The sequence below is a fragment of the Thermobia domestica genome, chromosome 10 (assembly GCF_964235325.1).
Source record: "Thermobia domestica chromosome 10, izTheDome1.hap1.1, whole genome shotgun sequence".
In the NCBI taxonomy this organism is placed as follows: domain Eukaryota; kingdom Metazoa; phylum Arthropoda; class Insecta; order Zygentoma; family Lepismatidae; genus Thermobia; species Thermobia domestica.
Window position 1 is genome coordinate 141667714 of NC_137463.1, and position 13410 is coordinate 141681123.

The window sequence follows — 13410 nt, forward strand, 5'->3', positions numbered from 1 at the left end:
GAAGCCTAGACATCAAATCGTCACGATCATCATTATGGCGTTGAGAAAGTTCTTTGCGCACGTCCACATGACATCGCTTTTGCTCTGCAGACAAAAGTTTTGGAACCTATCTTGCACTAACCTTCCCCACCTATAAGTGGTTGTGCGCGATGCACTGCAGGGTGTTTCTGATTAGTCCTGTGGCAGCCTCCATTTTAGAGAATGTGATGTATTTGTTCTTTTAAATGGTCATGTCTTCCACGTCGATGATGATTGATGTTGTTAGTGTCACTTTTCTTTCAGAACTGCTCTTCTTTTTCGACGATGTGCTACCCACTTTCCAACCTTCTATCCAGTTGTGAACTGTTTTCCGCGATGGTTTGCATGTTTTCCACATACTGCCACATATCGCCTATGGATTTCAACAGCGGCCACGCTTTCTTTTCATAGGAGCCACGACGTTCAGCGCTGCCCTGCAAAATAACTTTGTTCAAATTAGTAGACTCACTCTTGAAAAATGCAAAATTGATGTTGTAGTCCTAATTTGGAGTTACAGAACATGCAATTTAATGATTAAACCACCAATGTAGGATCCTTCATTTGATTACTGTACGGTCGAAGTGCTGATATCACCGTTAAACAGCAGATGGCATTGGTGTGTGTGTGGGCGTTGGGTGGGGAGGGAGGTTTTGAAAGTGGTGTTTGAGTTGTATACAGCTATTGTGATTTCTGTCAACAAGTTAGTCTGAAGTGTTGTGGTTTGCAGTCGTAAGCAGTTACATTCAAAGCGTTTAACAGTTCGAGTGGGCCACTTTAAAGTGATCGTGACGTGTTTTGTATTAATCTCTTATTCTCTGAAGTCCTGTAATCGAGGCATAATGGGAAAAGCCAGAGACCTTTCTCCGCGTAAAGTGGAAGTTATCAAAACACTTCTGGCGGAAGGAAGATATACACAACGACAAATTACTAGTAAGAATTGGGGTAAGGCGAAAATCTGTGAGTAGAATTTCTGTTACAGTGAGCAAGAAATAAATATATCAGCAAAGTAGGGTTGGGAAGTGTGGGCGAAAACCAAAGCTATCGCTAAGAGATATCAGAAAACTAAAAATATTGGCTCTGGGAAACAAACGCAGTATAACAACGTATAATAGAGTATAATATAAAAATAGTTGAGTATGGTGCATACATTTTGTCTGAAAGTGTTCGAAGGATTCCTTGTGTTGAAGGAATAAAAGAACGCAGCGCAAGTAAGAAATCAAATATTACTCCAATCATTGACAAAGAAGCGCCTCGAATGGGCAAGAGGCCTAGAACATTGGACTGATGATGATTGGAGAATAGTGTGTTTCGGTGATGAATCACGTCTAATGTCTGTTGAATATTCACAATATGTGCGACGTCAATCTGTTGAGGATTTCAAGTTGGAATGTTCTAACAAACCGTGAAACATCCTACTTCAGTCGTGGCCTGGGCTGTGATGTCTGCCTTCGGGCCTGGGAGACTGTATATAGTAGAGGTAACAATGAAATTACTCCAATAATATCTACAAGTTCTTCAAGATGAGCTTGTATCTGACTCACAGCTACTAACCGAATTTATGACTAAGCAATTCGAGGCTGTTTCTTATAAAAATAATTGAAACCAAACTGATGATACGGTTAATCAGGTTTGTAGTGATGAATTGTGTGTTACTGTTAAACAGGTAGTTGAGGTTATAAAAGGTTTAAATTTTAAAGTTTCTGAGGTAGTTGTGTACTGTAATTAAATTTTAAGAAGATTTTTTTAAAAAAGGAAGACACACTACGGTGATATTCCAAAACAGATCTTCATCAGTTCGGGACTCTAATGAAATTTTAAGAAAAGTTTCAAAAAAGTCATATTTCATAAAACATACTAAGAAGTTTTATTCTAATGTTAAAAAAAGTCATTTAAGTAATCAATATTAATTTTAAATCCATTTAAATAATTTATATTATTTTTGTATTGTTTTTAGAAATGGCAATTGTTAAAAATCTGAAAATACTTCGTCAGTTAGGTAATGGGAATTTAAATGAAACAAAAAAATTTTAATAAACAGTATTTGTGTATTGTTAGTTAATGAGGTTCTCAGGCGATCACGTATCATTGAAAGTCATTAAAAGAAAAAAATATAGAGAACCTCAGGGTTCAGAATAAAATAAATTATTAAATATAAGAAGGTACGCGAGAGACCAAGCATTCATTCAGATTTCAAATTCAAATTGAAATACAGATCCACACTCGGATTCAGAGGCTGACTCGGACATGGGTGGACAGTGTAAAACTGGATAACCGCTCTTGATCTTAATCAGGGTGTCTATCGGTCACGAAACTCATGAAAGTCATGAAAAAGTCACGAAATTTAGCTTTACGGTCACGATTTTTTTATCTGTATGAATATAAGTATAGACTGGAAAATTTTATTGTATAAAACGTCAAAATTCATCGCCAAAAATGCCTATTGTCGGCTTTACATGCTACCAAATAGCAAGCAAAGCATGCTTCTATCGCATGCATGAAAATTCGGCCTAATTCACATTCAAATTTGCTCTTGAGACTATTCTTCAGCTGGTATCATTGAGCACTGGCGATGCAAATCGCATCGTATCGCCAAAATCACCTACGCATCTAACCAGTTCATTCAACTCTGAGAAGATACCAACCTTTTATCACTCCAAGGAACAGCGTTTGAAAGTAGAGATAGTATAAAGATAAGTGCTGAAGAATATAGGTACTGTTATTAGTTTTTGAATTTTATGAAATTTTATAGTTTGGTAAAGAAAAGATCACGAAAAAGTCACGAAATTTCATTTTGGAATTTTAGTAGACACTCTGATAATATAAGTTGTATTTTTCAGCCTTATATATCAAATGCTGTCACTTCATGAGTTCTAAGCTTCACGTTTTGGTTTTCCGTGTAGTGGCAAAAAGCTGTTTTATTAGGTATCCTTTTTATATCATTTGTTTTTAGTTTTACGTAAATAAAGCCGTATGTTTTGTAGAGAAGAAAAGAAAAACGTAAGTATTTTAATTTAGTTTTACCTTACATATAATTCAATTAATGACAGGCAGAGACACTTTTCTTCGGAGTATTTGGCTCCCATGGCTAATTCAAAATTCTAATCCCTAACAATCCCAGTATTTAAGTAATACCGACTTTTTTTTTATAGCTGAAGACATCTCTTAATTAGTTGTTATGATTTTGACATCCTTGTTTAACTGGAATTTTAACATCCCATATTAATCCAGGTGTATGGAAAGTGATAGCTGTAACTCCAATTCCTAAAACTGATCGAAAGACTGTAATAAATTATAGATCACTTTCCTTACTTGATGTTATACGTAAGATTTTACACTAACTTATTTTGAAGTACTTATATAACTCTATTTATTATCACCTTGTCTCCGAGCAACACAGTTTTATAAAGGGTAAATCAACTTAATTGAATTTAAATTAATTTTTAACTTCTGTTACTTCTGTGTGTGACCTTATTAGAATAAAGGTCAAGTGGACACGATCTACTTCGATTTTCCCAAGGCTTTTGATAAGATTTCCCATCATATTCTTCTCAAAAGCCTTTGCCTTTGTGATATTTCTAAATCTTTAATACTTTGGTTTACTACTTATTTGTTTGATCGTAAACTTGTCGTTCAGTATGTGGGGTGTGAATCATCTATGTATAGTATTTCTCCTGGTGTCCCACAAGAATTTCGGTGCGTTGTTATTTATTATGTATGTGAATGATATTGATAATTTTTTGTATTGTCCTTTTCTTTTATATACTGATGATGTCAAGATTTTAGTAGTATCAAAATTATCAGGATCTTTTAATATTATAGGCAGGCATTAACTCGATCATTTAATGGTCTGAAACTAATATATTACCTCTGAATATAAATAAAACTAAAACAGCATTATATTGAAGGAAAACTTATGTATCAGTTTATCACTTCAAAATCATGAAATTGAAATGGTTTCAACTATTAAAGATCTTTGTATTGTTATGAATAATAAATTACTGTTTAATGAATATTTTATAAGGAACCTGGGTCTTATTAAATGAGTTGCAGGATACTTCAAATATATTTTAACCTGTAAAGTTCCATATTGTTCTTATGTTCGATCCCACTTAGAACATACTGCTTTGATATGGAGTAGGAATTTAATCCCGATCTTCCAAGCTCTTGAAACTAATCATACATTATTTTTGGCTTGGCGTCAATTTAAATTTAATGCCTTAACCAATGATGCTTTTCTTTGAAACTCAATTTAATTTCACTCTTTGAAAAAAGAAATTTACTGCAGACCAAATTTATTTACAGTATAATTCATGATAAGATTGATGTAATCGATTTGTTGTTTGGTGGCGGACGTAAGTTCTTTACCAGGTAATGGCAACAACTTTGAAACCAAATGCAGAGTATGAGAATTAAATTTGTCATATCTGTAGTTTGATGTGGAGAAGAAACAGAATTGTGAAACAAAGGTTTAAGAACAACTCAAGTTATTAATATAAACTATTCCGAAGATTATTGACGAAAGATTTTTTGAAACGTATTAAAATGGAGGTAAAGAAACCTAAAGTAAACACACTAAATACGAATCATTTCCCGCGTAGTGGTCGTGGTTCAGTGGTCAAGATGCTCAACCAGTAATTTTGAGGTCCTCGGATCGGAACCATGGCGTAATTTTTTTCACTAGAATTTTTCGTGGCGATTGATCGGCGATGACACACGTTTTATTATCCTCAGATTGTCGAACACTTCGATCTTACAATATTTGAATTATCAAATCTTCAGTAATAAGAATAATTATTATTATCTCATAAAAGATTAAAAATTACGAGCTCTTCATCGCTCAGGTCATACCATTACAAGTAGGAAAAACCTGACATTTGGCAAGAATATTCGGTCTTTTTTAGTGTTGCACAGGAGAAGAGAAATTTCTTATCTCATTTATAAAACAAAACAAACAAAATCGAGACCAGAATTAACAATTTAGATTCGAGACGGGACAAGACAGATAAGAATCGAGACGAGACAAAAAGTATCGTATAAAGTTCTCGTGTTATCTCGATTCTCGAAATAGTGTTTGTCCATTCTTTAAGTAACATTTCCTCTGTAGACAGAATCTTATATGCTATTTTGTTACTTTGTATTTCGGAGCTCATCGAATTATGATCTGTGTAGGTATCTTTGTAGTAAAGCTTTTATAATTACTTCCGCATATCCTAAAAGATAGTTTATTACATGCCTTACTTTTCTGTGATATTCAGTTATTTTTATTACAGTTACTTTTCCTTAAAACGTATAGTAGAATAATTTCTACATGAAACTTAGTGGGACACTTTCGTTTAATATTTGGGTAGTTGCAGAGGTGTTCTGGAGGTCCGGGCCCCCTCTCCGATATCTCAACTTTTCTGTAAGGTTTGCCTAATTTTAGGTCAACTTTAAAAATTTTATTATTATTATTATTATTATTATTATTATTATTATTATTATTATTATTATTATTACTGAAGCTTTGTGAGTTTAATGGTTCACCTTGTTCCAAAAAGGTCAAGTTCTTTCTTTATTGTTATTTCAGTCGTAGATTGCTCAGCTCTGGAGTTTGTGTCCCGGATCTATCCCAGCTTCCACCCAGTGGGCATTGTGCTGGATAAGTGCCGTTTGTGTAGGTTTTCTCGTGGTTCTGTTTCTCCCACTTTCTTCATTTCAATATTTCTTTCATTCTCATCATCGACGTCCAGTTTAGTTTAACCGGCATAACCACGGGCTCTTGAAACAATTCTTTTCTATACCCGTGTGTACATTTTGTTAAAATATCAGTATAACGCATACATAATACAAATTCTTTTACCCAAAAAAGGGCGTTAGTATGTAGCGTGATGAAGACAAATCCTACTTAGTTTCTTTTAAGGCTGCCGAAATATCGATCTTCATATCGTCTAGGAGTTGACACCTTTTCCCCCGTCTTTTCCTTCCAGACAATAATCTTTCCAAAGTATTTGTTATAAAGCAATTCATACTTAGAGTGTGTCCATACTAATTCCCTTTTCTTTTTAGTATCAACTTCAGTAAGTTTATTTGCATTTACTTCAGTCTAATTTCACCCACCCAAGTATCACTGATTATTCAAGAAATTTTAAACTGAGAAGTCTTAAAACTATTTGTTTTGAACTAAAAGTAAACAAACATGCAGTATAGGCAATAAAAGCCAATTCTAATATCAAATCTTTACATTTGCAATTTACATACGTAAAAAAGTATTTACATTTTAATTATTCCATGATTTCTTCATGTTAAAAAAATAAATAAAACATCTCAGACCGAGTTTCGAACTCTCGATCTTCAAGTTTCGCAAGTTGTTTACGAAGACGCGTGAACACACTTGGCTACTGGCGGCACATGTACAGCTTGCATCTAGTGTCTATATAAAGAACGGATGAAAAATGCAATTCCCTCTGGATAAATCTGCTGGAATTGTGACGGATCTAGGCTTACTTGTTTGAACTTCGTTTCTGAACGATTTTTGCAAGTTGATGTGAACAGGAGTGTACCACTGAAACAGTCCGAAAATGCATTGTCTTGTTGGAATAGGACGTAATATTGAGGTTTCAAATCATCAGTAATAATAATAATATAAAGGTAACCAGGAAAGTTCTGTCACTCTTTTACCCACCACCTTCGAACATCGATATGTCACCTACGACGTACCTGGAAGATCAAAAATAGCTCCATCAGCATTGACGACCTTCTGCCGAAGTCCTGGAAGGCCATGAATTCCATCGCGGTAAAACTCTGTAGGCCTTAAATCAAGAAGGTATCAAGTGCAGTTTGCATCTCTGCTAACGATTGAACTGGAGTCCTCTAAGGCGATTGTCCAAGGAATGGAACAGGTGGTAATCGAACGGTGCAATGTCCGAGGAGCATGGTGGATGCAATAGTGTTTCCCATCCAAGATGTAGAATGGTGTCCCGAGCGATCCTAGCCACGTGGGGCTTAGCGTTGTCCTGTAACAGGAGGTCACCTTTGCAATTCAGAAGTGCTGGCTCAAGAGTTTTGAGTTTTTCTTGAACACGGCTCAACTACCGACAGTACACCGTTGCATTGATGCTCTGACCAGCTGGTAGCAGTTCCCTAGGTCCAATTCGTTAGCCGTCCACCAAACACACAAACCTTCTTTTTGTGCAGTGCTGGTTTCGGCTGTTTTGGAACTGGTTCATGGAATACTAGCCAATAATGACGTCGTCTTGGAGCTTCGTGCAGGACTCACTTCTCATCACATGTCAACAAATGGCTCCTTCCTCACACGAGAGAGCAAAGAAACACAAGTATCTGCTCACATTGTTTTCTGGCCCGGAGTCAAATCATGTGGAACCCATCGACCAAACTTGTAGAGCTTCCGAAGTTGATGGAGGTGCTGCCAAATGATTTCTCCATTCACATTGAATTGCAGTTCCTCACATGTCTGGCCAACACTTCAATTGCTGCCTGAAGGTCTTTTTGTACATGTGTTGGTCTTCCGGCACGTGATGCGTTTTCCAGTGTTACATCACAGTCCGCGTAGTCATGACACCGTCACCAAAGGCCTGGCATATCTTCTGCTCCGTTGCAGCGGCGTTTGATCCCAGTTTGAGCTCTTACGGTATACACGCGCTTCTGACGCTCTGTGGAGGACCCATGTTCACTCTGTCCTTACCCAAGTTCACGGTGTAGCTGAACTACCACAACCAGGTAATATGTTTGATATATCCACACCAACAACTGACCATCGACTTATCTCCATTCGCATTCAACTCACGATGTGAGGGTCAATTGAGAACAGACTTCCACAAAAAGCGACAGAACTTTCTTGGTTTATTTTAGAATAATAATAATAATAATAATAATAATAATAATAATATAGAAGACAAATTCCGTATGAGGACAGATTGTATTAAAATCTATAAAATCACTCCTAACATTAGACAAAAGTTACAAATGGTCGGGATTGGAAAGAAGTGTCCGCACCACCAGAACGTACCCTGTGCATACGTACCTACAACTAGATAAATATTAAACGAAAGGTTTCGAGTAAGATTTCATATAGGAAGTAGGGCTTCTGAACTCTCAAGAGCACTAAGGAAAATTGTTTTTAAATTTTACGTTCCATGGTTATGCCTTCTATACTAAAAGAAATGTCTATGATGAAAATGAAAGAAATAGTGGAGTGAAGAAAGTGGGAGGAAACAGAAAACCTACACACACGGCGTTTATCCAGCACAATGCCTATTTGGCGGGAACTGGGATAGATCCAGGGACACAAGCTTCAAAACTGAGCGCTTTACGACTGAAACAACGATAAAGAAAGCGCATAACCTTTTTGGAACAGGGTGAATCATTAAATTCACAAAATATCAGTAATAATAATAATATAATATAATAAATGTATTAAAATTTTTGAAGTTGCCCTAAAATTAGGCTAAATTTACAGAGGAGTTGAGATGTGAGGAGGAGGCTCGACCTCCAGAACACACTCAGCATCTACCCAAATATTAAACAAAAAAGCTCCACTAAAGTTTCATGGAGAAAGTATTGTACTGTACGTTTTAAAGAAAAGTAACTAATCAAAATAACTGAATATCACTGAAAAGTAAGGAATATAATGTACTAATTTTTCGCAAATACACAAATAATTATAAAAGCTTTACTACAAAAATACCTACACAGACCATAATTCGATGAACTCTGAAATACAAAGTAACAAAATAGCATATAAGATTCAGTCTACAATTGTTAATTAAAGCATGGACATGTCGTCTCGTCTCAATTCTCATCTCCAAAGCGAGACGATAATTTGAGTTAGCTTTGTCTCGTCTGGAATGTAAAATGTTAATTCTGATCTTAATTTTGTTTGTTTTGTTTTAGAAACGAGATGAGAACTGAACAAAACCGCAATATTCCTGCCAAATGTCACGTTTCTGCTTGTAATGGTATGAACCGAGCAAAGATAATCTACGAGATTATTATTATTATTGCTATTTCTGAAGATTTGGTAGTTCAAGTATTGGGAGATACGACTATTCAAATATCTGAAGATAATAAAACGCAGATCAATCGCCACCAAAATTTCTGAAGTAAAAATAATATTTACGTCGTGGTTTTGATCCGAGGACCTCGAGATTACTTGTCTAGCGCCTTGACTACTGAACCACGATAACCACGTCGTAAATGATTCGTCTTTACTGTTTTGACGTTAGGTTTCTTTGCCTCCAGTTACAAGTTCCTACGTTATTTTTCTTCACTTTGAAACGTCTTTCTTATTTCTTTTATGATGATATAAGTCAATAATGTTTGGCACAGTTTATGTTAAGAACGTGAGTTGTTCTTAAACCTGTGGTTCACAATTTTGTTTGTTCTGCACACCAAACTACAGATATGACAGATTTAATTCTCATACTCTGCATTTGGTTTCAAAGTAGTCGCCATTACCTGGTAAAGGACTTAGTCCGCCACGATACATCAGAACTCCATCTTATAACCGTTGAAATTTTGGACTTTTTCTTGTAACTATAATTTCGTTTGTACTGCAATATTTAAAATATCATATCAGTTAAGAAACTTGTAATACTTGATATCTTCAATAAACAATTTCTTCAAATTGGAAATCGTTATCCCAAGAGTATTACTAGTGAATAAGTATTTTTTGTAGCGCAATTCTATGTATTCATAGTTTATGTTGTTAATTTCTACACAAGTTTTGTTTTACTAATTATTTTATGATTTTTTCATGTTTTTATTTTCTGTGGACTATATTTGACGCTAGATCTTTTTTTTTTTTTTTTACTCGTGTATCATTTTCTTATTTTAATGTGATCAATTGAAGGCTTTAATTCATCTTATTTTCTCAATAACGAGTAAAGAATATACATTTTTATTATTATAAATAACTTCCGTAATTTATCAGTACGTCAAAGTGTTACATATTTTTCTTTTTTTTCTTCTAGACATTTCTATGCAAGCACATTATATTGTATTGTTGAAATTTACCTAACTTTAGTGTTTTATAAATTAATACCTTAAATTACTTCTTGCATGTTTTTAAATCTTATGTAATACACTTTTTTGACTTGTTTCTTTATGTCTTTTTATTTTGTGCTCAAATCAAGGCTTTGACTGTGGTGCCACTTTCATCAATAAATATAATAATAATAATAATAATAATAATAATAATTATTATTATTATTATTATTATTATTATTATTATTATTATTATTATTATTATTATTATTATTATTATTATTATATTAACATCTGTATTTTCTGTTTAACTTGTAAATGTGGAGTGAGGCACATATGTTGAATATTTGGAATCTTAGCAGTTTGACAAGATACATGGTTTATTTGTTTCTGCGCAAAAACTTATTGTTAAACCTTCGGTTTTTTGATAAACGAACAGGTATTCATTGACTCTCATTCTTCACATTTTGACGAAATTCAATTTAGCTGAAAGGTAAGTTTTTCCTATAAGGATTGTTGCATTTTATTTCTTTTTCTGTGTGTCCGATATCGATGTAGTAAACACCAATTTCTTCTGCTTTTGTTTTCATTATATTATATTCTCACACACCTATGAATATTTTATTTATTTCAGTCCAAAATGTCGTAGTGAGTATGAAGAACAGAAGATTCCTGCACAATATTACTGTTTTTGTGGACGTACAGATAACCCTTCGTTTCACCCTTGGATTGCTCCTCATTCTTGTGGAGAAAATTGCGGCCGCCCTCTTGTGCCAGTTTGTGGACATTTGTGCCTTCTACTTTGCCACCCAGGTACCTAAACTTAATAAAAATAAACGCTTAATGTAATCCGATGTTAATTGATCTGATATAAACGTTAAACAGAATTGTTTATTTTGACTTACTATATTACAGTGAAATCTGTGTTCAGCAGAACTTGTCTTTAGCTTAACTCGTCAACAGAACTTCCTTTAACGTTTGTATTATCACACGAACCTGCAAATAAACTTTGTTTGACCTGCGTGAGAGAATACTAAAACAATACAACGTTGTACTTTGATTCCTTTAAGGACTGGTTTCATTGTTTTTTCTACTTTGTATACATAGTATAAAATGATGCAAGAGTAGGCAGGAAGACGTGAATATTCCCAAGCTGAAACATAACGCATTATAGTATACGAAATGGACATTTAGTGGTGTGTAGGGATGCGCACGAGACAACATTTGTGTCTGTCTCGTCTCGAAAATGTGCTGTAAAAATGATGTCTCGACTCGAAAAATGTATATTTCTCTATTGGAAGAGCCGTGTCTCGACTCGAATTTTGTCAGGAAAATCCTGTCTCGACTCGTCTCGTGCGCATCCCTAGTGGTGTGCCAATCATATATTGAAGATGGTTTCTTGTCTTTAGTAATATAGAGTTCTTTTCCTTTCAATCTTATTTCATACTGTGATCGTACGATCCAAAGCCGAGTTTCAGATTAAAACTTTTGTTACATATGTCATACATATTATCAAAGGATTAATCCTGAGTTAGATTACAATAACCAAAATTAATTAGAATTAATTTTTATGGTTCTTGTAAAAAATTCTCTCATGTTACAGACATCTGGCTTTCCTCCATTAGAGGTTACTTTTATAACAATTAGCTCCATTATTTATAATGTAATGAGTGTGGAGTTAATATTAACTGTTTACATCAGACAACGTTAATTACTAGACGCTCATCCCCATTATGATTCATACTTAACCCCAAAAATGAAGGAAAAACTAAACTAAGAAATAAATATTTATAATAATCCAAATCAATGGAGAAATACTTAAGGTCCGTGGTTCAATCCCAGCTCGCGCCGTGGGACTTCGTGGTGGGCAAACACCGTGCTCGTAGGTTTTCTCGGAGTTCTCCCGTTTCCTCCCACTTCCTTCATTCCACCATTTTATTCATTTCTCATAATCACCGTCTCCTTTAGCCTAACCGGCATAACCGTGGCACGTAAAACTCAAAAATTTCATTTCATTTTTAATAAACAAATACACACTATTTATATTCATTGTTCTGTCACGTAGACTGAGGAAGTTAATAATTACGGCGATCATCGTAGTAATATGATTTACAATTTGGAATATAATTGAAAATTTAAAACTCGAACTTCAAAACAAAATATAAAGAACAGTCAGTTTTAGTTGACAATTTATTCTCAGTTCTCGAAGAAATGGTTCAAGTGAGAATACTAATCGGATACTAGTATTTTGAAATACATTTCCAAGTAAAGTTTGTGTTTATCTAGAAATGCATGTTTCATTGTTATCGCTAAATTAAATAATGACAACATCTGAGTTCAGTGTTGCATCTTTGGTAAAAAAAATGAACATAGTACTTAAGAAAATGTATACAGTTTTCGTGGACCTCATCATATATACTTTACAGTATCCAATCCAAACATAAATACATACATTAATGAACGACACGAATATCGGTATGCAATGGATTGCAGTTGTGCAATGAAAATAGCAATTACTAAGCTATCGCAACAACATATAACCCTTTTAAACAAAATAAGGGTAGGAAAGATATTTAGAAAGTGAGAGACATAACAAAACATCCTACTGTGTCTAATAGTAAGCACCAGTAACATTCCTCTATATTTAATTGCAAGAAGCACATTTTGTTGTCGTTATTCGGGTTTGAATCTGATTTAATTTGAACTGTATTCGGTCTCAAAAATGTGGTTATAGTATATGGTCCTTTCCAACGATAACAAACATTTACGTATTGGCACCCAGAGAAAATTAAATTTGTGATTTAATTATGGTTTATTTCAGATAAGCTGACAGGAACCAAACAATCTCTCTTTGGGAAAAATCTTTGATCTTGACAGAGGGAAATTTTCTAATGTACAGTATCGTGTAAAATTTAAATTTTTACCCAAATTCGCTTGCATCTGATGTCGTTAAGGAAGCATTGCATTTTTAGCTACTTTAAAATCTTGCTAACGAGAATTACGGTTTGATTTCTTTCCTTAAAAACAGAATTTGTGCTAAAACTCAAACTTCTGTATTAAATTATTTATATATTAAAAAGCTAGGTTTATATGTTTGTCTCCAGTCCTTTCAACAGTGAGACTTCGAAAAGAACAAGTGCTAGAAACGTGCCGATTTCGCTTGTCGATTTCAAATTTTGTATAGATTTTCCATTCTAAGTGAATAATTAAAAAATATGGCCTTTATTTGTTTATCACATTCTTAGCGGTACACTACATGTGCAGAAATTTTTAAAAAAGTAAAGCATTATATCCTACGAGTTATGCATTCCGACACCACCTAGTTGTATACAGGGATTACATATCCCTCAGGCGTTTGTTTAATGGCTAAATGACAAGAAAAACGAAGGATAACCATTTCTTCAGTCTAAG

The 13410-nt window shown here is 34.3% G+C and overlaps 1 protein-coding gene across 6 annotated transcripts in view; it reads left to right on the plus strand.

The window, feature by feature from the left end:
* LOC145662754 (NF-X1-type zinc finger protein NFXL1-like) overlaps window positions 1-13410 on the plus strand; it is a 582971-nt gene that overhangs the window by 163258 nt on the left and 406303 nt on the right. For all 6 annotated transcript variants that reach the window (XM_081728623.1, XM_081728621.1, XM_081728624.1 and 3 more), the window contains one exon: window positions 10634-10812. In XM_081728623.1, the coding sequence (XP_081584749.1) occupies window positions 10634-10812 (179 nt within the window). The remainder of the gene's footprint in view (window positions 1-10633; window positions 10813-13410) is intronic.